General features: G+C 38.7%; 1 protein-coding gene across 2 annotated transcripts in view; it reads right to left on the reverse strand.

Moving 5' to 3' along the window:
- Positions 1 to 27,002, reverse strand: part of Ophn1 (oligophrenin 1) — a 389,762-nt gene that overhangs the window by 98,178 nt on the left and 264,582 nt on the right. For both annotated transcript variants that reach the window (XM_060375008.1, XM_060375007.1), the window contains one exon: positions 1,857 to 1,941. In XM_060375008.1, coding sequence (XP_060230991.1) covers positions 1,857 to 1,941 — 85 coding nt within the window. The remainder of the gene's footprint in view (positions 1 to 1,856; positions 1,942 to 27,002) is intronic.

A 27,002-nucleotide genomic window follows, 5' to 3' on the forward strand; every position in this document is an offset into this window, starting at 1 on the left:
CAGTAACAAAAGATTACTGAACAAAAGATAATCTTCATGCTTTCTGTATTTTTTGCGTTGAGGTAAAAGAAAGTTTTTAATATTTGTAGAGACATATTATCACATATTTTTAAATGTTCTAGAGTGATATTAACTTTCCACTTTTCTGTCAGTGTACAAAATAGTGAATCTTCCTCAAAATTATATTATGATATTACAGAGTTACACACATTCTGATGGAACTTAGTAGAGAACTGTATACTCAATCATATTCTGTTATTTTAAACTGCACAATTGCTTTATCATATGCACTTTTGTAGTCTTTTATCTGTCATTAAATTTTATTTTCATGCATTTGTTTGCAAGCAAATTGAAGCAGTTCTCGTAAATACCTAAACATCCAATCATTTACATTTCATTGTGTACAAATTTTACTTTAGAAACGTATATTAAGAATTTAGCCAATGTAGCTCATGCCTTAGTTGTACATAAAGGAATTAATGCTCAACTAAAAGGAAGCTTGATGGTGTTCAATCAGAGGATTGACCTCTTGCAGGAGCAAATTGATACCCTATGGCAAATCGCTCAACCTGGCTGTCAATGAAAGTATGCTGGACTTTGTGTCACTAGCATACAACATGAGAATTTTTCCTGCGCTGCAAATCTGTCTAAACAATTGTCGAGCTATATTTTAGGTAATTGGACTGGAGAATTCGATACTACGATGGAGCAGCTGAGAGTGGCCATTGTCACAGTAAATTCTACCAGAGTGGACGCAGGACTAGCCACAGGATTATCAACATGGATTGCTGCAGCCATGAATCATCTGAAGGAATGGGCGGGCATGGGAGTGTTAGCAGGCCTTCTGGTGTTGGTCTCCTTGGTTTGCCTGTGGTATATATGCAAGATTAGAGTCTCACAACAGTGTGATGCAGCCATGATCATTCAGGCCTTTATAGCCATTGAAGCAAGGCATTCTCCCCAAGCATGGTTGGATACCATAAAAAGCTAAAATGATACGCTCAGGATGCGAGGCTAAGCACTGCACTCAGGGTCAGCCACTTTGGACCCAGAGAAGAGCATGTCTGATTGCATGCGGGTTGATGCCCCAGGTCCCGCCTCTGAGAAAAAGGTATCGGAGGGGTCTGATGCTCTTTGGGTGGATGACACCTAAATGAACATCTGTACAAAGTCCCAATTTATTTCTAATATCAGAGATCAGACCTCTACTCTTGCCTGATGCGTCTAAAACAAAAAGGGGGAACTGTAGAGAGCTGCAGAATGCTATGCCTTAAAGATGGAGCTGGTTCCCGCCCTCCACCTTCCTGATGGTGAGTGCTCTCTGTCAGGAACAACTCCACATTTGGCTAAGGCCGAAGATCTGGCTTGCTTCCATGTATGTGGACCTATCTGCATTGCCCCCGTGGCACGCCTGGGTTGGCTACCCAGAGGCTATTTAATCTGTGGGCTGGCTTTCCCCGGGGTCCGAGGATTGTTCAATGTTCCTGAATAAACTGCATTGAAAAAAAAAAAAAAGAAGAATTTTCCTCTACTTGATGCTTTCTATATTAAGTCATCTATATTAAAAATATGTTTTCTAGAGCTTCATATGGTTACACATGTTCAGCAGGCTGAGGCAAGAAGATTTTATCAACTTCCAGTCCAGCCTGGGCTATATACTTAGTTCCTGACTCAAAGACAGAGAAGCAAACAAAAGCAGTTCATATGCCTTCTTAAACAGAAAAAAATTCTCTTTATTCTGTTGTTTTATTTCGCAACATTTTCTAACTTTCTGAACCTAGGACTATACTCCAATCTCTAGTGAGATAAATTTCACCAATTATTAAAAGCAAAATCCCAATTCAAGTAGAGCATACCTGAGGTAGAATTTTAAGGAGCTTGTGATTGTCTTAATGTCCCAGTCACTAGTATGAAAATCGACATCCCCTGGACATTTTGGGTCTAAGAAAAAAACAAAAACAAAAAAGTTAATCTTCCAACAAATTATACCTGTTACTTTCTTTTTAAAATGAAGTGTATTAGAGGATGGTTACTCTAATAAATTTTCAAAAGACCAAAGCTAAAATCTGTACACCTAAAGAAATGAATGAAGAGGGAGGACTCTGGTTAAAATGCTCAATCCCCATCCAGAAAGGCAAAGAGGATGGACATCAGAATTAGAAGAAAACAGGAAACAAGTTAGGAGCCTCTCACAGAGGGCCTCTGAAAGGCTCTGCCCTGTAGACTATCAAAACAGATGCTGAGACTTATGGCCAACTGTTGGGCAGAGTGCATGGAATCTTATGAAAGAAGTGGGAAATAGTAAGATCTGGAGAAGACAGGAGCTTCACAGGGAGAGCAACAGAACCAAAAACTCTGAGCACAGGGGACTTTCCAGAGACTCATACGCCAACCAAGTACCATGCATGGAGATAACCTAGAACCCCTGCACAGATGTAACCCATGGCAGTTCAGTGTCCAAGTGGGTTCCATAGTAATGGGAAAGGAACTGCCTCTGACATGAACTGATTTGCCTGCTCTTTGATCACCTTCCCCTGAGGGGGAGCAGCATTACCAGGCCACAGAAGATGACAATGCAGCCACTCCTGATGAGATCTGATAGACTATGATCAGAAGGAAGGAGAGGAAGACCTTTCCTATCAGTGGACTTGGGGAGGAGCATGCATGGAGAAGGGGGAGGAAAGGTGGGATTGGGAAGGGAGGAGAGAGGAGTTTATGGGGGATACAAAGTGAATACAGTGTAATTAATAAAAATTAAAAAAAATAAAAAATAATGTGTTAGGAGGCAAAAAAATTTTAGAGAAAAAAAGCAGGTGAAATGAGAGAATTTTCAGGTTTACTCACATGTAAGAAACTGAAGCTCCATAAACTACACAATAAAGATTTTAAATTTGTACTTGAATAAAAAACAAAAACAAAACAAAACAAAACAAAAAGAGACCAAAGCTTTACAAAAAGAAATCTAATCTGTTTTCAAAATTTCTCTTGTACTCTGGCCCAGTATGCAAGTAATTTGAAAGCCATCACTTCTAGACACGCTATGATGAAAAAATGTTGAAGCAACTGAACAACTTTGTAGATTATCAGAGTTTCTAAGATTGTGAAGAAAACTCTGCTGCCAAACTGTGAAGACAAACAGCCTGCTACAGAGTCAGCACTTTTTGGCAGAAGCTCAAGAGAAGAAACACCATGGAAACCAGTACCAACACAGAAAAACTTAATCTGTAAATGAAAAAAAAATTGCTAAGACCCAATATGTATGAGTTGCAGAGTCAAAAACAACCTAATGGCCTAATACTACCAGGGAACCCTGTGAGTTTGGGTTCCCCTTAGTTTTACCTTAAGAATGCTGCCGTTTTTTCCAGAGTAAAAATCTGAGAAAAATTTTCCCATGAATTCATGCTTCTATTAAAGGTAAAAGCAAAGTAGCTATGTGCCCAGAATTTTGGGAGCTCTACAGAAACAATTTGCCATACTCTTAACTACTACAGTTTTACCACAATCTGGATGAACTGGGTAGTTGAAGAAAACATTCAGCTCTACACCCAGTCTGTCTCTCCTTAAATGGGACATCAAAAATAAACTGAGAGACACTGAGAAAGGTCACAGACCAGGGAGAATGGTCACAGGCCAAGGGTACAGTGTACTTGAAGACAAAGAATCACAAGGGCTCTGGAACAGTTCTTCCCATGACACCTGACCACCACATCACAGGCCAAGGGTACAGTATACTTGAAGACAAAGAATCACAAGGGCTCTGGAACAGTTCTTCCCATGACACCTGACCACCACATCAATAAGCCTTCATCATACTAACAGTACCCATTCTGACTAAAAGAACAAAACAATTCACAAAGCGTCTGTGGTAAACCAATGATAGAGCACAGTCAAAACTGTAAACTTTTCATGCGAAATTTTCATTGCTAAAATTTTCATACTAATTTTCATACTAAAGGTATGTAGATCTCCATTATTTTCATCTATTACATCATGTATAGCTTACAAAAAGTCAGAAAATGCAGTTTAAAGATGAAGAAGAAATGTAAGAACCATACTTTGATAGGGAGATTTTAGAAATACAAACTCAGTAATTTGAAATAGCTGTGTTTAATATTAAGGGCTATAATACACAAAAGTGGACAACATAAAAAGAGAGATGGATCAAATAGAACAGATACAAAATCCAAGGAAGCATAAAAACAAATGCTAAAATCAAAACACAGTAATGGGAAGGAAGATTAGCTTTAAGAACGGAACACAGCTGATGGAAATATCAATGAGTCTGAAGAAATGCCAATAGGTACTTCTAAAATGGAAATACGAACAAAAAAAGGATGAAAAAGTGAAAACAGAATCTAAAGCTATGAAAGGTATAATATGCACGTGATAAGACCACAATGAAATAAAAGACAAAAAGGAAAGATAAAAAAGACATTGTTGGATATAACTCAATAGCAGAGTGTTCTTTATTGCATGTGTGAGGCCTTAAGTTCAAGTCCCAGTGCCGAAAGAAGAAGAGAAAGGAACAGGAAAGAAAAACAAAACAGATGATAAAGGCTAAAAAAAGAGAATAGAATAACTAAGAATTTTACAAACCTAATGACAAATGTCAAATCATCAATTTCGAAAGATAGATAGATAGATAGATAGATAGATAGATAGATAGATAGATAGAGAGGGAGGAGAGAGGGGGAAAGACTATTGAAAATAAGTGACTGTAAGGTGCTCAGCCCCAATTACTATAACTACAATGCAACCCCTACACCAAGGTGTTTGTCACTAAATGACAATGTTCAGCGAGATAAGATTTAGTCTTCTACTATTTTCAACATGTATTGTAAATCAAAAAACATGTAGATTTGTATAACCTAGAAATATTAAATTAAACTTCCAACAAAACAAATTTCATTATAGAAGGCCCCACAAAAGGGCTATCTCTAGGAACTCAGTTTATAGATTCAAGAAAAGAACACATAGAAAACAAAAGGGCAACAAATACCATACATATAGAGGACCTAGACCCCCTGTTAAAATGTAGCACATAGACAGATCAGTCTTCAGGTGGGTAAAGGGAGTAAAGGGAGAAGAGACAGTCTCTGACATGAACTAGGTTGCCTGCTCCTTGATCACTTCTCCCTGGTGGGGTGACCTAGCCAGCCTACAGAGAAAGAGGATCCAGGCAGTCCTAATGGGACCTGATCGGCTAGGGTCAGACAGTAGGAGAGGAGGACCTCCCCTACCAGTGAACTAGGAAAGAAGGATAGGGAAGGGAGAGGGATGGAGGGTGAAACAGGGAGGAGATGAGGGAGGGGGCACAACCAGAATACAAAGTGAATAAATTGTAAATAGGAATAAGAATAAGAAAATTCTATAACAAAAAGAAAACAACAAGGACATAAAAAAAAAATCTCTTCCCATATGTCAATTTCATCTTACCGCAATAATAATGGCAATGATCACAACTGACAGCAAAAGATGGGTAGGATGTGGGGGAAGGGGAACCCTCAATCACTTTTGGAAGGATTGCAAACTGGTCTAACCAACTTGTGAAATCAGTGTACAGAACCCTCAAAAAGCTAAAAAATTTAACCTACCATATGGCCCAGCTATAGCACTCCTCAGCACATAGAACTCAGCATCAGTGCCATAGATACTTACTCAGCCATGTTCATTGCTGCTCTATTTACAACAACTAGGAAATGAAAATTTAATGTCATTAAACTAACAAATTGATAATGAAAACATGGCACATATTTACAATGGATACTATTCAACTGTTTTTAAAAAAAGGTGAAATTTGCCAGAAAAGATCATATTGAGTGATATAACCCAAAACCCCAAAAGACAAATGTCACGTTCTCGCTTGTCTGAGGTTTCTAGCTCCAAATCTTCAGATGTAGGTACATAATCTGGAGTAATAGCAGAAACCAGGAAAGTTAAAATATATATATATATGTGTGGGTATAAGGTTATTGTGTAAATAAATGTTGATTTATGGACCTTCCCAAAACCTGGTTGTAATCCTAGTTCTGAGAATATCCTATCTCAATGTTGTATGAACACTGCTCCCCAATTGTCTCCTGATATGCCAATAAAGCAGTTTACAGCCATTCACTGAGCAGCGGAGAGAATAGGGCTGAACTTCCTGCCAGCCAGGGGAAGAGGAGTTAGAAGAAAGATTCAGCCATGGACAGAGGTCCAGGAGACATCAGGAGAGGAGCTGGGGCAGGAGAATCCAAAAAGTGCAATTATCTCAGGGATTCTGGCAAAGAGGAAACCAGATTAGCTTATAGGGTTAAGAATAAGGTAATAAGTGCTCAATTATTCTGTTGTGAAGCTTACTAAAATAATATAATAGAGCCTCAATTATTTGGGTTATAGTCGGGTTAAGAGAGGTACTGAAAAACCAACAAAATTTTCTAAAAATAACTTCAACAAATACTGTTACAAGGGGAAAAGCAATAGAAAGGGAATTAGCAGGGTACAAGTGATCTGAGGAAGAAAAGAGGGGCTTTAATTAGATAAAAACAAAAGAAGGAGGGAGGATATTACCATGATAGTAAGGGTACCAGAAAAAGTCATAAGGAATCATACTACTAACTATATATCTAAAATATCTATAACACACATAAAATTCTATATAAATACATATAGTTTAAATAAAAAAAAATTCCCATCTGGGCTGACAATGCTTCCCCAAGAGCCATAGACTATCCAATAAAAAACAAAACAAAACAAACAAACAAACAAAAAAAAAAAAACACTGAGCATGAGAAGCCCTCTTTTGAGTTGTCCATGAGACTTCCAAAGCACTAGAGGCTTTTGCTGCTGCCCTTAGTTACCACCCAGAGGTAAAAAGTAAGACTCCATCAATAAAGGCACCATGTATTTCACACACAAGACCCAGAGGACCTTAGCTGGATCTGACATGAAAGCCTCTTTCCCAAATACGTTTTCATGGTACAAGTAAGCAACATGCAACCATCCTATGAAAGGAAGCAACCTATAGTACTACTCAGGTATAATGTCCATGAACTACAAAAAGAACCAGCATGTCAGGATAACCCTAAGGATTGCATGAGTAGAGTTATCCTAGCACACCTTCGCAGTAACCAACAGCTCTCTAAAATTTAAGACATGTTCAACAAGAGGGAAATCATGCCTGATACCAGAAACCTGGTCAACTACTCAAGTCTAGTAAAGTCATAGATCTTGGAGGAGAACCTACACCCAGCACTTTACTAAGCTAGTCTAATACTAGCTACATTCTAAATATTTGTCCTTGTACTCACACATAAGTGTTGTCTTTATCCCTCATCAAGGAAACTTCTCTTTGCAACAGATGGAGACCATTACAAAAACTATAATCAATCAAAATACAAAGTTTTGGAGCCTACTCCCAAATGACACATATATAATCACAACTCTAGCACCTAAGGCTTAGGGATCAATTTGGGGAGGGGGAATTATAATTAAGGAGTATGAAATTGGAGGTCAGCTGTGAGATTTCCTCTCCTTGAATGTCAAAGTAGATATACCCATGAAGTCTCAACAACATGGCTACCTAAATAACACTTGAACAAGGATAACACAATAGATATGCTAATGGAAAGAGAAAGCTCATAAGGCCTCAACTCTAGACAAAGACCTACTAAAGACTGCTAAAAATAGGTAGAGAACATCAATTGTTTTCCAATGATCAGTCCTGAAAACATACATACATACAACATTATATGGACTGAGAAGGTTGGATTTACATTATTTGATTATATGTGTGTGTGTTTGCATATGTGTATTCATGTAACAAAAAAAATTATTTATTTATTTATACTAGTAACCATAGTTTATTACCATTTAGCTCTAAACTTTGATTCTTTTTTATAATTATTTTTATTTTTATTGATTTATTTATTCATTTTTATTTTATTTTTATTTTTCTTTATTAATTACACTTTACTCACTGTGTATTCCCCCCTGTGGTTCCCTCCCTCCTCCAGTCCTAATCCCTCCCTTCCTCCACCCTCTGCATGCATGCCCCTCCCCAAGTCCATCGACAGGGGAGGACTTCTTTTCCTTCCTTCTGATCCTAGTCAATTAGGTCTCATCAGGAGTGGCTGCATTGTCTTCTTCTGTGGCTGCTTCCCCCTCAGGGCAAGGAAATTAAAGAGCAGGCCAATCAGTTCATGTCAGAGACAGTCCCTGTTCCTATTACAATGGAACCCACTTGGATACTGAACTGCCATGAGCTACATCTGTGCAGGGGTCTTAGGTTATCGCCATGCATAGTCCTTGGTTGGAATAGCAGTCTCAGGAAAGACCCCTGTGCTCGGATTTTTTTGGTTCTGTTGTTCTTTTGGAGTTTCTGTCCTCTCCAGATCTTACTGTTTCCCACTTCTTTCCTAAGATTCCCTGCACTCTGCCCAAAGGTTGCCCATAAGTCTCAGTATCTACATTGATAGTATTTTATTTTTTATTATTATCATTGTTAGGTACATTTTATTAACTCTGTATCCCAGCTGTATCCTGCTCCCTCATTCCCTCCCAATCCCTCCCTCCCTCCCTCATCTCCTCCCTGCCCCTTTCCAAGTCCACGGATTGGGGAGGACCTCCTCCCCTTTCCTCTGGCCCTGTTTTATCAGGTATCTTCAGGACTGGCTGCAAAGTCCTCCTCTGTGGCCTAGCAGGACTGCTCCTCCCTTGGGGGGTGGGGAGGTCAAAGATAAGAGTCCATTAACTTGAAAGAAAAAGGAGGTAAATGGGAGGGACTGTAGCAGGAAAGGGGAAGATGGTGTAATTATAATCATGTGTGTAATATAATACACACACACATAACGGTGTAATTATAATAACATGTGTGTACTACAAATAAATTAATATGTAGATGACGATAGGTAAATTTTAAAATATAAAAAAGTTTTGTAGTAAAATACATAATTTGTATTCATAAGTTATATTTAAAATTATACATATTTGTGTGTGTGTGTGTGTGTGTGTGTGTGTGTGTGTGTGTGTGTGTGTGTTGTGGGGAGGTGTTTGATTCTACCCTAGGTCTCTGAGCCATTCAGCTTCCAGATCCTGGCCATCCAGGCAGTGTTGAGTATGTGCTCCCTCTCATGGCTTAGGTAGGTAGATATGTTCTGTGTTGTCTTATCTTTTGGAGACTCACATGGACCAAACTTTCTGGTTAAGTTTACACAGTTTACTTACAGATAAATTCCTTTACCCTAGATTAAAACTGGAAAGTTTTCTTTTACTAAGGAATTTTGTGACCTTTACAAAAATTTTAACTCTCAAGTCTATTTCAGTAAACCAGAAGTTTTTTTGTTTGTTTGTTTTTTGGGGGTGTTGTTTTTCGAGACAGGTTTTCTCTGTGTATTCCTGGCTGTACTGGAACTCTCTATGCAGAACAAGCTGGCCTCTTTCTCTGCCTCTCTCTGCCTCAGTCTGCCCTTCCCTGTGCTTCCCTGCTCCTCTCTACTCCTTCTTGCATCTCCCTGCCTCTCTCTGCACCTCTCTACCCTTCTCTCTGACCCTCCCTCTGTGGCCCTCTGTGCCTCTCTCTCCCTACCCCTCTCTGCCCTCTTTCTATGCCCCCTCTCTCTCTACTCTTCTCTGCCTTTGTCTCTGCTTCTACTTCTGCCTCCTGGGTGCTGAGTTAAAAGTGTGTGTCACTCTACCCAGACAACAAGACATATTATTATTCTTTGAAGTCATACCTTATTTCTCACATACAACCTAACTGCAAGGAAGGCAAACTAACCAACTCTCGCCATCAATAGAAACTTTTTTATATTCATTATAGTTTATTCGCTTTGTATCCCAGCTGGAGCCGCCTCCCTCATCCCTTCCCTTCCTCTTCTCTTCCCAAGCCCTTCTCCAAGTCCACTGACAGGACTCCCTTTCCATCAGACCCTAGCTTATCAAGTATTATCAGGACTGGCTGCATTGTCCTCCTCTGGCCTGGTAAGGCTGTTCTCCCCTCAGGGGGAGGTGGCCAAAGAGCCAGCCACAGAGTTCATGTCAGAGACAGTCCCTGTTCCCATTACTAGGGCACTCACTTGGATACTGAGCTGCTATGTGCAACATCTGAGCAGGGATTCTAGGTGATATCCATGAATGGTCCTTGATTGGAATATCAGTCTCAGAAAAGAACCCTGTGCCCAGATATTTTGGTACTGTTGCTCTCCTTGTAGAGCTCCTGTCTTCTCCAGGTCTTACTAAATCCCCCTTCTTTCATAAGATTCCCTGCACTCTGCCCAAAGTTGGTTATGAGTCTCAGCATCTGCTTTGATATACTGCTTCCTCAAGATCCAGCTATACAACTCCTAGGCATATATCCAAAATATTCTTAAGTACACGATAAGGAAATTTGTTCAACCATGTTCATAGCAGCTTTATTCATAATAGCTAGAACCTGGAAACAACTCAGATATCCCTCAACGGAGAAATTGATACAGAAATTGTGGTACATTTACACAATGGACTACTACTCAGCAATTAAAAACAAGAAAATCATTAAATTTGCAGGCAAATGGTGGGATCTAGAAAAAATCATCCTTAGTGAGGTATCCCAGAAGCAGAAAGATACATACAGTATATACTCACATATAAGTGGATACTAGACATACAATATAGGATAAACCTACAGAAATCTGTATACCTAAAGAAACCAAGCAGGAAGGAGGACCCTGGGTAGGACAATCAATCCTCACTCAAAAAGACAAACAGGATGGATATTGGAAGAAGGAGAAAACAGGGAACAGGATAGGAGCCTATCACAAAGGGCCTCTGAAAGACTCTACCCAGCAATAGGAACTTTTAAAAGTAACATGCTAAACATTTATGGTAACATCTATGGTAGAGTAGCTCAGAATGATGTTCTAAGCAAGGATTTTAGCCATGTTCAGTGATGAAGATAGAGAAATGAAGATACTTAGGGTGTAGGGGATCATAAATACATACCAAGTAATAACAAAATTTTAAATACTGAAAATGGTAACAAAGGCCCAGCCACAGAAGAGACAACATGGCTAAATGAGGACATAGTCACTAGCAGAAAGAGTAAATGATAAACCACTGCCAGGGTCACACTGAGAGTATCCGAAAGGAAAATGATGGCAAGAGAATTACCTTTTATCTTTAACCACTGGAACGTAAACCATACTTTCCAGGTACATACTTTGACAACATGAGAACATGGCCCTAGACAGAATTCCACCATGATACAATTACTTAATATTAATTTATTTTATGAAAATTTCAGTGTAGTTTTTATCTTGAAGACAAATAACGTGTTAATATAGCTTCATGACCACCTTTGATAAAAGTCTTAGCAAATCAGTCTAATAATCTCCCCATGCAGATAAAGCAATACATGATCTATAACAACCAAACTGGAGGAACTGAGTGTCTCAGGTAACTCTATGAGAAGATTCTCTCAGAAGCTTGTGTCTTCTTTCATCTGGATTCTACCACATACACATTTCTTCTTTGCTAATTTTAGTTTGTCTTTTGATCATAATAAATCATGCCCATAAGAATGACCATATGCAAGGTCTTGCTAGTTTCCCTATTTACAAAACCTGGAGGTAAATTTGGTGACCTCCAAAATATATGAGAGACATATTTTCAGGATTTGGTGAGGAAGAGATATAATTTCCTTTTCCTTTTAAATCTTTGGGAAATTCAACAGACTAGGCATGTTATGAAACAGGCAGTGATGACTGAGTGTAATGTACTAAATTCAACACTGAAATAACAAAGCACAGATATAAGAATTAAATATGAAGAAAGTTTGTATAGACACACAGAGGCATTTCATTTATTAAAAGGAACTACAAATTGGCATGTAAGTGTTTGAATTTATGAAAAAAAAAAGGAAACATTGGGAAATCAAAAATCAAATTATAATTAAAGAAGAAAAATACCAGGGTGAAACTCCAAGTTAATTAATCACAAACTCAGAATTCTAAAGGTTTCCCTCTCTCACTGTGGTATCTAAACTGCATTAAGACTAGTTGCACATCCCCCTAGAAACCACAATAAAATTGTGTCTACTGAAAAGAATAACGTCATTATTGACATATTTATTCAGCACATATTAAGTAGTTATTCTGTTCCAAGCACTGTTTCAAGGAACTAAGAATATATAGTAAATAAAATAAAATTTCTACTCTCTGAAGGTTCAATATATGAATCATTTCATAACTCATAACTAAGTGGGTTCAAGGTCAACAGAAAAGCATGACAGCCTTGATATTGGTACAAGACAGACAATGATTGTGGAACATCATATTATTTATTAGAGAGGCACAATGCTTTCCAGGGTTTCTAACATAGTGCTGAGCTAGCCAGTGGGAAATCTGAGAACAGTCTTCCATGATGAATAGAAGTGTTCAATTGGATTATGAAATAATTAAATCTAATCAGAACAAGCTGAGTCTGTATATGAGTCTATGAATCCACAAGGGGAACAAAAAAAAAAAAACTTAATATAAGTAGGACAGAAAACAAGGTCATAAAGAACTAACTGATGTGTATATATTGTCAAAAAGTTTTGCAATGATTTTTACAAAGGGAAGTAAGTATATTATATAAAGGTTGATGAAAACCAGCTTACATCTTGGTTATAATCCAGATCACTTATCCTGAACTGCTATTGCATTAATAGCCTCCAGATACATGTGGAATAGATTCCAACCTGTTGACATAAAGAGACTTCATTTCTACCAGAGAGAATACTTGCTTCCATAGATAGCAAGGTGGTAAAGATGGCATCTGGGTCAGATTCAATCTACTGACACATTTTGTTTAGCTTATGATGGGTGCCTTATTAACCTGTAAAATATTTCAAACATAAAGAGAAAAACTTAAAAAAAAAACACCCATGTGTTAATCATATCTTCACAACCAATTTCTCCCAGATCATCCTAATAAAGAAGTTAATAAGTATTACAATTAAATTGATGCAGTCTAGAAACCAATTCCTTTCTACTCAAGAACCAACCACTTTCAACAGTTAACAGGAATTTAACATTTATCATTCATAAATTGTGTGCAGTACACGCACCACACACACACATACACACACACAAATTTTTGCTGGTTTCAAGTCATTAAGCTCTACTCAAATAGTAAAAAAAAAGAAACAAAAAAAAAAACTGTATGAATCTTTCTGAACCTTTCTTTCATTAGTCAAATTATGTGCCCGAGATTTATACATGTTTTGGTATTTCCTAATTAAGTTCAAGGTTGGCAAATTACACCCCTGAGCTAAAAAGCAATTTGATTAAGCTTCATGGCTATCTTTAAAATTAATGTCTATAAATGCAACTTGTGTTGTACTTTCCTGGAAGCAAAGATGTCTAAGAAACTTGCTATCTAAATGAGCTTCTATGCTTCTAACTTGAGCAACATCCCTCAGTAAAAAATTCAAAGACCTATTCTGCTTTGTTAAGCAAGAAGAAAGGATTGGAGCTATGACTATAGTTTAACTAGAAAAGAAGACTTTAAAGAAGTTTGCCAAATCTGTACACCTAAAGAAGCTAGTCAAGAAGGAGGATTCTGGGTAAGATGCTCAGTCCTCTTTCAGAAAGGCAAAGAGGATTGACATCAAAAGAGGTAGAAAACAAGGAACAGGACAGGAGCTTATCACAGAGGGCCTCTGAAAGACTCTACCCTGCAGGGAATCAAAGCAGATGCTGAGACTCATAGCCAAACTTTTGGCAGAGTGCAGGGAATCTTATGAAAGAAGAGAGAGATAGTGAGACCTGGAGGGGAGAGGAGCTCCACAAAGAGAGCAACAAAACTTGATAAAACAGCCTGACTAAAAGCAACTTGAAGGAGGAAAGTATTTATTTGGTTCACACTTTCAAGTAACAGTCCATCACTAAAGGAAGTCAAGGCATGAACTGAACGAACGAAGTGCGGAAGCAGAAACCATGAAGGAATGCTGTTTACTTGCTTGTTCTGCTTCATGCTCAGATACCTTTCTATACAGCATAGCCCCACCTGCTTAAAAACAGTGCCTGCCACAGTGGGCTGGGCCCTACATTTGAGTAGCATTCAAGAAAATACCCTACAGATATGCCGCCAGGCCAAGTTTATGTAGGCAGTTCCTCAGTTGAGATTCCCCAGTTTGTGTAAAGTTGAAATAAAAACTAACCAGCACACTAACTAAAACTAAATAATTGGGGAAAAAAATGGAACAAGAAACACAGAAAGAATGTTAAAGACACCCAATACAGATGAAAGAAAGAATTACCCACTGACGTGTATGCCATCCCAAATCTGGTCTGTTCTTCTTGTCTATACTGTCTATAACTATGTTTAGAATATTGATTATTAGGCCCCCTTTGGTCTTAACAGAAAGGACACTAAATTTTCACTTTATTTTTAACCTTCCATGGTTATTATGTTCCCAGTGCTGCCAACAGAAATCAAATGACTACAAACGTACCCATTTATACCCCATTTACCCCTGCTTAGCCAAGTTAAAGGCTTAGTCCAAAATATTTCCAGTAAATAAGAGATTCATCAATAATGATTCATATGTATGAAAAAAATGAAAATCATATGGTGTTACAAAATCATGCATTATAAGTTAAACCATATTAAAAATTTACTTAGCAGGGGATCCAAGATGGTGGTGCCCGGAGGACACTCTTTCTGACCAGTCACCAGCCCAGAGCCACTTGTTGCCAGCGTAGTCTGATCACTGTCCCAGACTGAACTGTGGGCCATACAACACCAGAGACTGGGATTTCCAGTTGAGAGAAAACCTCACCATGTAAGAAATGATCAGGACCGACCTTTGGTCACCCAGACAATCCCTGGAAAAAGACCCATGTCCAGCTGATGCCCAGGTGCCAGCCCAAAGTGGGGTGCTTAGCCGCCAGCACAGAGTCCTGCCTGTGAGCCTGACTCACCATCCCAGACAGAATGGAGGACCCCAGGACACCAGAGACTGAGTTTCTCTGTCGTGTGGAAGCCCACAGTGAGGGGAAGAGCAGGTCTGACCTTAGAGCATTCAGCCAACACTCCCTGCCCCTCTCCCCCCCACACACAAAAAAAGTTCTCAGGAAAAATCCCAGGCTTGCTGCAAGTGCCCAGGCGTGAGGGCACCCAGTCTTCCAGTTGCCAGCAAAGTGGAGCCACCTACCTGTGCCTGCTTGCTCTACTCGCCATCCCAGATGGACCTGCAGACCCCCAAACACCACAGACTCGGGAAAACATCCAACCCTCAGGACACCCAGCTCCAGAAAAGTTTCTGGGTTCCCACAGGCCCTAAGCTCTGGCCTTCTACTGCACACACGAGTGCTGTGCTTACCTGATACTGCTTACAGCTAGGGTACTGAGGCGCACTGCTCCAACCTCAGATCTACAAAGCCTTCTGATAATTGCTCCAAGGTATGACCAGTTATCTCTAGCTAAACTGACGAAAACAAGGGACTCCATGGTTCTTCACAAGGTCTGCGCCCAGCAAGTACAGCTTAACAGCAGCAGCTGCAGCTCACTAAGTTCAGAGTAAGAAACCCAGAAGCAGGACAGCCATCTCCAGGACTTCTCTTTATGAAAGGAGAGCCTTCCTAAACACCACAGTAACCACACAGGTCCATAGGCCTGAGGTGAACTGTGAAAATTCCTGAGAGCACCACCATTCAGATGACCATACTCAAAAAGCTGAGGAGATGTCCTTCAAAATCCTACCAAGGGGATTTTCCCAGCCCAGGACTCCAGCAGGCACCAGAAATTAACAGACAACACCTGAGATGGACAGATGGTTAGAGGCCAAAGTAAAAGCACAACCAACAAAAGGCAAAGCAATATGGCATCCCCAGAGTCCAGGTATCCAGAGGCAAGTAGCCCTGGACACCCTAACATAAGTGAAATTCAAGATGACCTTACATCTATGCTTATGAAGAGGTTAATGGAGGAAACAAATAAAATGCATAAAGAATTAGAGGAAGATAAAAATCAAACAGGTTGTGGCCATCCATAAAGAAGTACAGGAAGATGCAGCCAAACAGTTTGTGGCTTTCAGAGAGGAAATGACTAAATCACTGAAAGAAATAAAATAAACAGAGGAATGTTTAAACAGGAGAAGGAATTGAAGGAAAAGCAGAAAAATACAGTCAGACAAGTGAAGGAAATCAACAAAACGGTTCAAGATCTGAAGATAGAATTGGAAAAAATTAAAGAAAACACAAACAGAGGAAATCATGGACAGGGAGAAATTAGGAAAAAAAAAAACAGGAACAACAGAGGTAAGCATAACCAACAAACTACAATAGATGGGAGAAAGAATCTCAGGTATGGAAGATACAATGGAAGAAATCAATGTATCCATCAAAGAAAATGTTAAATCTAAAAAATTTCTCACACAAACCATCCAATAAATCCAACACAGCATGAAAAGACAAAACCTAAGAGTAATAGCAATAGAAGAAAAAGAAGATTCCCTCCTCCAAGGCCCAGAAAATATTTTCAAAAAAATAATAGATTAAAATTTCCCCAGTTTAGTGCCTGTGCCCGTTGATGCCCCTCACGCTATGACTCTCTTCAGACAGAAAAGGGATCTTGGAATTACAGCTGTCATTGTTACTGCCATCTCATTGGCGGCTGTTGGAGCTACCACCGCGGCATTAGCCATGAGTCATACTGTGTAGACTGCTCAGACCCCGAATAATCTTTTAGCTAATGTAGCCCATGCCTTAGATGTACAAAAAGAAATTAATGCTCAACTAAGAGGAGGCTTGATGGTGTTCAATCAGAGGATTGACCTCGTGCAGGAGCAAATTGATACCCTATGGCAAATTGCTCAACTTGGCTGTCAATGAAAGTATGCTGGACTTTGAGTCACTAGCATACAACATGAGAATTTTCCCTGTGCTGCAAATCTGTCTAAGAATTGTCTAGCTATATTTTAGGTAATTGGACTGGAGAATGCGATACTACGATGGAGCAGCTGAGAGTGGCCATTGTCATGGTAAATTCTACCAGAGTGGACGCAGGACTAGCCACAGAATTATCATCATGGATTGCTGCAGCCATGAATCATCTGAAGGAATGGGCAGGCATGGGAGCGTTAGCAGGCCTTCTGGTGTTGGTCTCCTTGGTTTGCCTGTGGTATATATGCAAAATTAGAGTCTCACAACAGCATAATGCAGCCATGACCATTCAGGCCTTTACAGCCATTGAAGCAGGACAGTCTCCCCACGCATGGTTGGCTACCATGAAAAGCTAAAATGATACGCTCAGGATGCGAGGCTAAGCACTGCACTCAGAGTCAGCTGCTTTCGAGAGAAAGAGCATGTCTGATTGCATGCGGGTTGATGCCCCAGGTCCCGCCTCTGAGAAAAAGGTATAGGACGGGTCTGATGCTCTTTGGGTGGATGACACCTAAATGAACATCAGTACAAAGTCCCAATTTATTTCTAATATCAGAGATAAGACCTCTACTCTTGCCTGATGCGTCTAAAAAAAAGGGGGGAACTGCAGAGAGCTGCGTAATGCCGCGCCTTAAAGATGGAACTGGTTTCCGTCTTCCACCTTCCCGATGGTGAGTGCTCTCTGTCACGAACAACTCCACATTTGGCTAAGGCCAAGGATCTGGCTTGCTTCCATGTATGTAGACCTATCTGCATTGCCCACATGGCACGCTGGGGTTGGCTACCCAGAGGCTATTTAAGCTGTGGGCTGGCTTTCCCCAGGGTCAGATGATTGTTCAAGGTTCCTGAATAAACTGCATTGAAAAAAAAAATTTCCCCAGTTTAAAGGAGAGGTCTATAAGCATACAAGAGGCCTACAGAACACCTAATAAATTAGACCAGAAAAGAAAATCCTCCTGTCACATAATAATCAAAACAATAAGTATATAGAACTAAAACCTGCAAGGGGAAAAGGCCAAGTAACATATAATGACAAACACATCAGAATCACAGGTAACTTTTAAACATAGACTATAAAAGCCAGAAGGGCCTGGAGTGATATCATGCAGACCCTAAGAGAACACAGATGTCAGCCCAGGCTACTATACCCAGCAAAACTCTCAGTCCTCATAGACAGAGAAAACAAGATTTTCAATGACAAAAACAAATTTTAACAATACCTACAAACAAATCCAGCATTACAGAAGACACTGGAAGGAACAATACAACTACTTTCAAGAAAATAAAGGAAATAAATAACCTCACTACAGCAAAACAAAAAGAAGCCAAGCACATAAACACACTACCATAGCCAACATCAATATCAAAGGACCTAACAGCCATTGGTCATTAATCTCTCTCAACATCAACGGACTCAATTCTCCAATAAAAAAACACAGACCAACAGAATGGTTTCATAAACAAGACCCAACAATCTGTTGCATGTAAGAAACACACCTAAGTCACAAAGATAGACATTACCTGAGAGTAAATGGCTGGAAGAGAGTTCTCCAAGCAAATGGACCCAGGAAGCAAGCAGAAGTAGCCATTCTAATATCTGATAAAATAGACTTTCAACCAAAATTAATCAAAAGAGATGGGGAAGGACATTTCATAGTCATCAAGGGAAAATTCCATCAGGAAGACATCACAATACTGAACATCTATGCCCCAAATACAAGGGCACCCACATTTGTAAGAGAAACATTAATAAAACTTAAACCACACATAGATCCCCACACATTAATAGTGGGAGACTTCAACACTGCAGTCTCAACAAAGGACAGGTCAACAAAATAGAAGTTAAACAAATAAACAATAACTCTAACAGAGGTCATTTATAAAATGGACTTAACAGACATCTACAGAACCTTTCACCCAAACACAAAAGAATTTACCTTCTTCTCAGCACCTCATGGAACCTTCTCCAAAATAGACCACATACTTGGTCACAAAGAGAGCCTTAACAGATACAAGAAGATTGAAATAATCCCTTCTATCCTGTCTGATCACCATGGACAAAACCTGGACCTCAACAAAAACAGAAATAGCAAAAAGCCCACACACACATGGAAACTGAACAACTTGCTACTCAGTGACAGCTGGGTCAGGGAAGAAATAAAGAAAGAAATTAAAAAAGGCTCTACCTAGCAGTGTAACAAAGGAGATACTAAGACTCATAACCAAACCTTCAGCAGAGTGCAGAGAATCATATGAAAGAAGGAGGAGTTAATGTGACCTAGAAAGGACAGGAGCTCAACAAGGACCAAATATATCTGGGTACAGGAGTCTTTTATGAGACTGTTTCTCTAACCACGGACCATGTATGGCTGTAACCTAGAACCTCTGCTCGGATGTAGCCCATGGTAGCTCAGTATCCAAGCGTGTACCTTAGTAAGGGGAATGGGGACTATTTCTGACATGAACTCAATGGTGGGATTTTTGACCTCCCCCCCTCGAGGGAGGAGCAGCCCTGCTAGGCCACAAAAGAGGACTTTTCAGCCAGTCCTGAAGAGACCTGATAAACCAGGGTCAGATGGAAGGGGAGGAGGTCCTCCCCTATCAGTGGACTTGGAAAGAGGCAGGGAGGAGATGAGGGAGGGAGCATGTGATTGGGAAGGAAAGAGGGAGCAGGATACAGCTGGGATACAAAGTTAATAAACTGTAACTAATATTAAAAAAGTTCAAAAAAATTAAAAAACAAGTCTTCAATGAAAATGAAGGCACAACATACCCAAATTTATGGGACACAATGAAAGCAGTGCTAAGAGGAAAGTTCATAGAACTAAGTGCCTTCAAGAAGAAATTCGAAACACCTCATTCAAGCAACTTAATGGCTCACCTAAAAGCCCTAGAAAAAAAAGAAACAGACCAAAGAGGAGTAGATGGCTGGAAATAATCAAACTCAGGGCAGAAATCAATAAATCAGAAACAAATAAAACAATTCAAAGAATCAATGAAAGCAACAGCTGGTTCTTTAAGAAAATCAACAAGATAGACAAACCCTTAGTCAAACTAACTAAAAGGCAGAGAGACACTATCCAAATTAACAAAAATTGAAATGAGAAGGGGGACATAACAACAGATACCGAGGAAATCCAAACAATCATTAGGACTTACTTCAAAAGTCTATATGCCACAAAATTTGAAAATCTAAATGAAATGGTCAATTTTCCTGATCAATTCCACTTACCAAAGCTGAATCAAGCCCAGGTAAATCAATTAAATAGTCCTATACCCCTAAGGAAATAGAAGCAGTCATCAAAATCTACTAAACTCATTCTATGAAGCCACGGTCACCTTGGTACCTAACCCTCACAAAGACTCAACAAAGAAAGAGAATTTCAGGCCAATCTCCCTTATGAACATTGATGCAAAAATACTCAACAAAATATTTGCAAACAGAATACAAGAACACATCAAAGATATCATCCACTATGACCAAATAGGCTTCATCCCCAGTATGCAGGGGTGGTTCAATATACAGAAATCCATCAATGTAATTAAACCATATAAACAAACTGAAAGAAAAAAAACACATGATAATCTCCTTAGATGCTGAAAAAGCATTTGACAAAATCCAACATCCATTCATGTTTAAAGTATTGGAGAGTTCAGGGATACAAGGCACATATTTAAACATAGTAAAGGAAGTACAGGAAGCCTACAGCCAACATTAAACTAAACGGACAGAAACTTAAATCAATCCCACTGAAAGCAGGGACAAGGCAAGGGGGCCCACTCTCTCCATATTGCTTAAACATTGTTCTTGAGGTCCTTGCTAGAGCAATAAGACAATTAAAGGAGATTAAGTGGATAGAAATTGGAAAGGAAGAAGTCAAAGCATTACTATTTGCAGATGATATGATAGTATACCTGAGTGACTCCAAATATTCTACCAGGGAACTCCTACAACTGATAAACAACTTCAGCAAAGTGGCTGAATACAAAATTAACTCAAAAAAATCAGTAGCCCTCCTGTATACAAAAGACAAAAGGGCTGAGAAAGAAATTAGGGAAACAACACCCTTCACAATAGCCACAAAGGACATAAAGTACCCTGGTGTGACCTTAACCAAGCAGGTCAAAGACTTGTATTTGTATGAAAAAAATTTCAAGTCTTTGAAGAAAGAATTAGAAGATAGCAGAAGATGGAAACATCATCTTCTATGCTCATGACTTGACAGGATTAACATAGTAAAAATGGCCATCTCACCAAAAGCAATCTACTGATTCAATGCAATTCCCATCAAATTACCAACACAATTCTTTACAGATCTTGAAAGAAAAAAAACCTTAACTTCATTTGGAATAACGAGAAACCCAGAATAGCTAAAACAATCCTCTACAATAAAAGATCTTCTGGAGGTATCTCCATCCCTGATATAAAGCTGCACTACAGAGTGACAATAAGAAAAACTGCATGGTACTTGCATAGAAACAGAATGGTGGATCAATGGAATTGGATAGAAGACCCAGATGTAAACCCACACACTTATGGACACCTGATTTTTGAAAAGGATGCCAAAACCATACAATGGAAAAAAAAACATACAAATGGTGCTGGCCTAACTGGACGTTGACATGGAGAAAAATGCAAATAGGTCCATAATTATCACCCTGGACAAAACTAAAGTCCAAGTGGATCAAAGACCTCAATATAAAACCAGAGACATTAAAACTGTTAGAAGAAAAAATTGGGGAAGAGCCTTGAACTCATTGGCACAGGAGACAACTTTCTGAACAAAACACCAACAGCACAGGATCTAAGAGCAACAATCAATAAAAGGGACCTCGTGAAACTAAAATCTTCTGTAAAGCAAAAGACACTGTCTTCAAAACAAAACGACTTCCTACAGATTGGGAAAGGATCTTCACCAACCCTATATCTGACAGAGGGCTAATATCCAGTATATATAAAGAAATCAAGAAGTTTAATGGCAACAAATCAAGTAATCCAATTGAAAAATGGGGTACAGAGCTAAACAGAGAATTCCCTATAGAGGAATATCAAATGGCAGAGAAACACTTAAAAAAATGTTCAACGTTCTTAGTCTTTAGGGAGATGCAAATCAAAACGACCCTGAGATTTCACCTTACACCCATCAGAATGGCTAAGATAAAAAACTAAAGTGACAACACATGCTGGAGAGGATGTGAAGAAAGGGTACCCCTCCTCCACTGCTGGTGGGAATGTAAACTTATACAACCACTTTGGAAATCAATCTGGTGCTTTCTCAGACAATTAGGGAATAGTGCTTCCCCAAGATCCAGCTATACCACTCCTAGGCATATATACAAAAAACGCTCAAGTATACAACAAGGACATCTGCTCAACCATGGTTGTAGCAGATTTATTTGGGATAGCCTGAAGCTGGAAACAGCCCAGATTCCCCTCAGCTGAGGAATGGATACTGAAATGTGGTACATCTACACAATGGAATATTACTCAGCAATGAAAAACAAGGAAATCATGAAATTTGCAGGTAAATGGTGGGAACTGGAAAAGACAATACTGAATGAGGTATCCCAGAAGCAGAAAGGCACACAGGGTATATACTCAAGCATAAGTGGATATTAGACATATAATATAGGATAAACATACTAAATTCTGTACACCTAAGGAAGCTAATTAAGAGGGAGAACTCTTGCTAAGATGCTCAATCCCCATAAAGAAAGGCAAAGAAGATGGACATCAGAGGAGGGAGAAAACAGGGAACAGGACAGGAACCTACCATAGAAGGCCTCTGAAAGACTCTACCCTGCAGGTAGATCCATACCCTGTATGGATGCTGAGATCCATAGCCAAACTTTTGGCAGAGTACAGTGAACTTAGGAAAGAAGGGGGAGCTAGTAAGACCTGGAGAGGACAGAAGCTCTACAAGTAGAGCAACAGATCCAACAAGTCTGGTCACAGGGGTCTTTTCTTTTCTGAGACTGATACTCCAGCCAAGGACCATTCATGGAGATGGCCTGGAACCCCTGCACAGAGGTAGCTCATGGCAGTTCAGTGTCCAAGTGGGTTTATAGTAATGAGGATTGGGACTATCTCTGACAGGAACTGATTGGCCTGCTCTTTGATCACCTTTCCCTGAAGGGAGAGCAGCCTTACCAGGGCACAGAGGAGGACAATGCAGGCAGTCCTAATGAGACCTGATAGGCTAGGGTCAGAAGGAAGGAAAGGAGGACCTCCCCTGTCAGTGGACTTGGGGAGGGACATGGGTGAAAAAGGGGGGACGAAGGTATGATTGGGAGGGGAGGAGGGAAGGAGCTACAAGGGGGATACAAAGTGAATAAATTGCAATTAATAAACATAAAATAATTAAAATAACAGCACAGAACAATCTTGTAACTCAATATAGTCCTAACAATGGCGAATAAAAATAAGTACTATATATTCCACCAACTTACATCCCTATATATTTATAATTTGTCTGAATTCACATGCCAAAAAGAGTATATGATTAAGAAAATGAGTAATAACTTCCATTTAAAATTTAACAATATTCAACTTTTACCTTACTAATGAAATTTGTAGAAATCTAAATAAAATTAACAGCCAAATGTACTAGCACACACACACACACAAATAATTTATTTGGCAACACTAAAACTCTCAAGGGAATACATAGTTTGATGAGATAACATCGACAAATATATGCACTGCACAGAGTAAGAATAATGTTTAGGTCACTTGATATTTATTATAGGCTTCCTATAATGTGTTAATTTTTTAGAATCCAAATAAAATAGAAATACACTGCAGATTATAAAACAACCATACCTAAATGAATTCAATCATAAATTCAAATTTTTTAATATTTCTGGAAGATATTTAAATATTTTTATAAAGGAATATTCACGATGAATTGTGAAAAGTCACAAACACCAGGCATAATGAGGTCCTGAGGCTACTTGGCACATTTCTCAAATTCAGGAATACGTTTGCGAAGAATCACAAAGCCATAGTTGAGAACTGTATAGTAAAGGCTCTGCCAAAATCACTCCAGTGAATAACTCCTCACACCTGCAGCTTCAGACTTAAAATTCATACAATTTAAATAATTGATTCAGCAAAAAAATTACATTTATTAACCTTTCCAAATCCCTTGTAAATAGTCAAAATAACTATCATTATATTTTGAGTGGCAGGCTCTAATGAACATGTTTTAAACCAATTCATGAGACATTTGCCAAAAATTTAAACAGTGTGCATTAAATTAACAATCATGTATATTGTTCACAGTAGTATGAAGCCATTAACCTGAGAGTTCAGATTTTTCTACCAATATGATTATTCTTACAATAATAGTATTTCATGTATATGCTACCTCTTAAATTCATCATGAAAAATCTAAAGCTGGAGAATAATGAAGAGAAAACATAGTAACAGCTAGCATGCAATTAAAAAGTGATCCAAATCATGGACACATTCCCATTCACAACAGCTTCAAAGAAAACAAAATATCTGGGAATAAACCTCACTAAATAAGTGAAAGCCCTCTATAATGAAAACATATCTCTAAAGAAAGAGATTGAGGAAGACACAAAACTTGTGGAAATATATGCCAATTAGTAAAATTAATATTTTGAAAAAAAATCATTCTACCAAAATTAACCTAGAGATTCAATAAAATCCCAACTATAATACTAACAACATTCCTTAAAGAAATAGGGAAAAAAATCTTCTAAAGTTCACATGGAATTAGAAAAGGTCTCAGATAACCAAAGCAATCCTGAGGATAATACTCGAGGAACTGTAATTCCAGATTTCAAAAAAATATTATAAAGTTATAGCAATAAAACAGTATGAGACTGGCACAAAATCAGACATGTAGACCAATGGAAGAAAAATAGAAGACCCAAATATAAGTACACATAACTGCAGACATCTGCTATTTGACAAAGATACAAAAAACATACATTGGAGAAAAGACGGTATCTTCAACAAATGGTGCTGGGAAAATTGAATGTCTACATACAGAAGGACACAAGACATCCTCTTCTGATATCCATTTCCATACTCACACAGATGTAAACATATATCTAAGGTTATGGTTAAGAGAAAGTCATAAATCTTCATACTTTTACATACATTGGAAGAAGCATCATGTTATACCAAAGAAAGGAAATAATTTATGGGCCTCACATGCTTTCTGATCACATTTTTTTTTTGCTTTTGAGTTAGTGAAAGTTAATAGGTTAATAATCTGCTAAGAATACATTTTAAAAGTTTTCGTAGTCACAAAGATAGCAGGTTAAATATAGGGATGGACAAAGAATGTCTTTCAAGGAAGTAAAAATGGCCTAAGGTAATTTGGCTTTGGTCTGCAACATTTTAATTCTCCATGATCATGAATTTCAATTATTGGCCTTGTAGGATTTTCACTGTATACTCATGCATTACTAGATTAGTCATAAAACATGAAATACAGAGCATGCTAATAAGTAGATGAAGTTCATAAGCAACATTCTAAGTGAAAGAAATGTCTTACAAAGTATCCACAATTGCATAATTCTGTCTATATAAATGATTAAGATCTAGAATATTGAGAAAAGACAAATCCATAAAGGCAGAAATAAGACAAGCTTTGTAGCTCCATATCCATATTCCTAAACTTGGTTGGCTGATGCAGAACTGCCATGAATTCAAGGCAAGACTGGACTAATAGTGAGACTCTGCCTAAAAACAATAAAAAAGACACTGAAAAAGAAAAACATCAGCTGGGTACAGTGGTGCATGCCTCTAATCCCATCACTCAAGGAGGCAAAGGCAGGTGGATTTCTGTGAATTCGATGGCAGCCTGGTCTAAAAAGCAAGTCCAGGACAGCCAGGAGAGCCACAGCTACACAGGGTACTTTGTCTAGGAAAATAACAACAAAAATCAATGGTTCAAAAGCAATAAAAAACGTTTTGAAATTAGAAGTGATGGTTATATAACACTGATGTCATACTAAATGCTACTCATCTGATTACTTTAAAAAGTGTATATCATGGATTATCACTCAATGAGAAAGAATAGAGAATTCTTCTCTAAAACATGATTGTTGTTTAATAATTATTTTGAAAAGAGATGAAACTTGGATATAACAGTAATAGTTACTATAAACGTAATTTAATGTTTTAAATGTTTAAGAGTTTACTATGAAAAGTAAATTGGAGCCCAGAGGACCCTGAGCTAGAATTGACCTGACATCCTCTCCCCTTTGGACTAGTTTTCATGGTACCAGAAGGTACTCACAAGCTGCCAAAAAAGGGATCAACTAGTAGTCCTACCCAGATATGACTCTTATGAACCACATAAATAACCATCATGGCATAATAGCCCTAAGGGTTAAACAGTGGCACAGATACCTAGGCAGTAACTACCACTTCTCTAATGGACTTAAGCCCTCCTTAACAATAAGAATATCATGCCCAGTTCTTGAAACCCTGTGATAGTGAAGTCATGAATCTTGGAGGAGAACCTACAACCATCATTCTACTAAGTCAGTAACCCCTTATTACGTTTTAAATATTTGTCCTTATACACACAAATAAGTGTAGTTCTCACCCATCAGCAAAGAAACTTCTATTTGCAACAGATGGAGACCATTACAGAAAACCACAACCAATTGAAATACAGAGTTTTGCACTTCAGCCCCAATGGATATACCTACAACTACAACTCCTGCACCTAAGGCACAAGGATCATTGTGGAAAAGGGCACAAAATCATTGTGAAGAGCCAAAGGATCAGAAAGTTTGCTGTGAGATTGTGTCACCTAGTAATGTCAGAAGCTATACCCATTAAGTCTCACCAACATGACTGCTAAACAAGGACAAGAATTGGCCTGTTAAAGTGCACAGAGGAAAGATCCTAAGGTTTTTCAACACTAGACAATGTACAGGTAAATAAGGAATGTTCAGAGCAGAAAAAATGCTCTTCCCCACGGAAAAGCATGACAACCGGCTATCCAAAACAAATTGGTCAGTCCTGAAAACAACTATATGAGTAGCACTATACAGACTGAGAAGGGTATATTTAGGAAGAATATGTGTGTGTGTGTGTGTATGTGTGTGTGTGTGTGTGTG

Source organism: Meriones unguiculatus, chromosome X, assembly GCF_030254825.1.
Source record: "Meriones unguiculatus strain TT.TT164.6M chromosome X, Bangor_MerUng_6.1, whole genome shotgun sequence".
NCBI lineage: Eukaryota > Metazoa > Chordata > Mammalia > Rodentia > Muridae > Meriones > Meriones unguiculatus.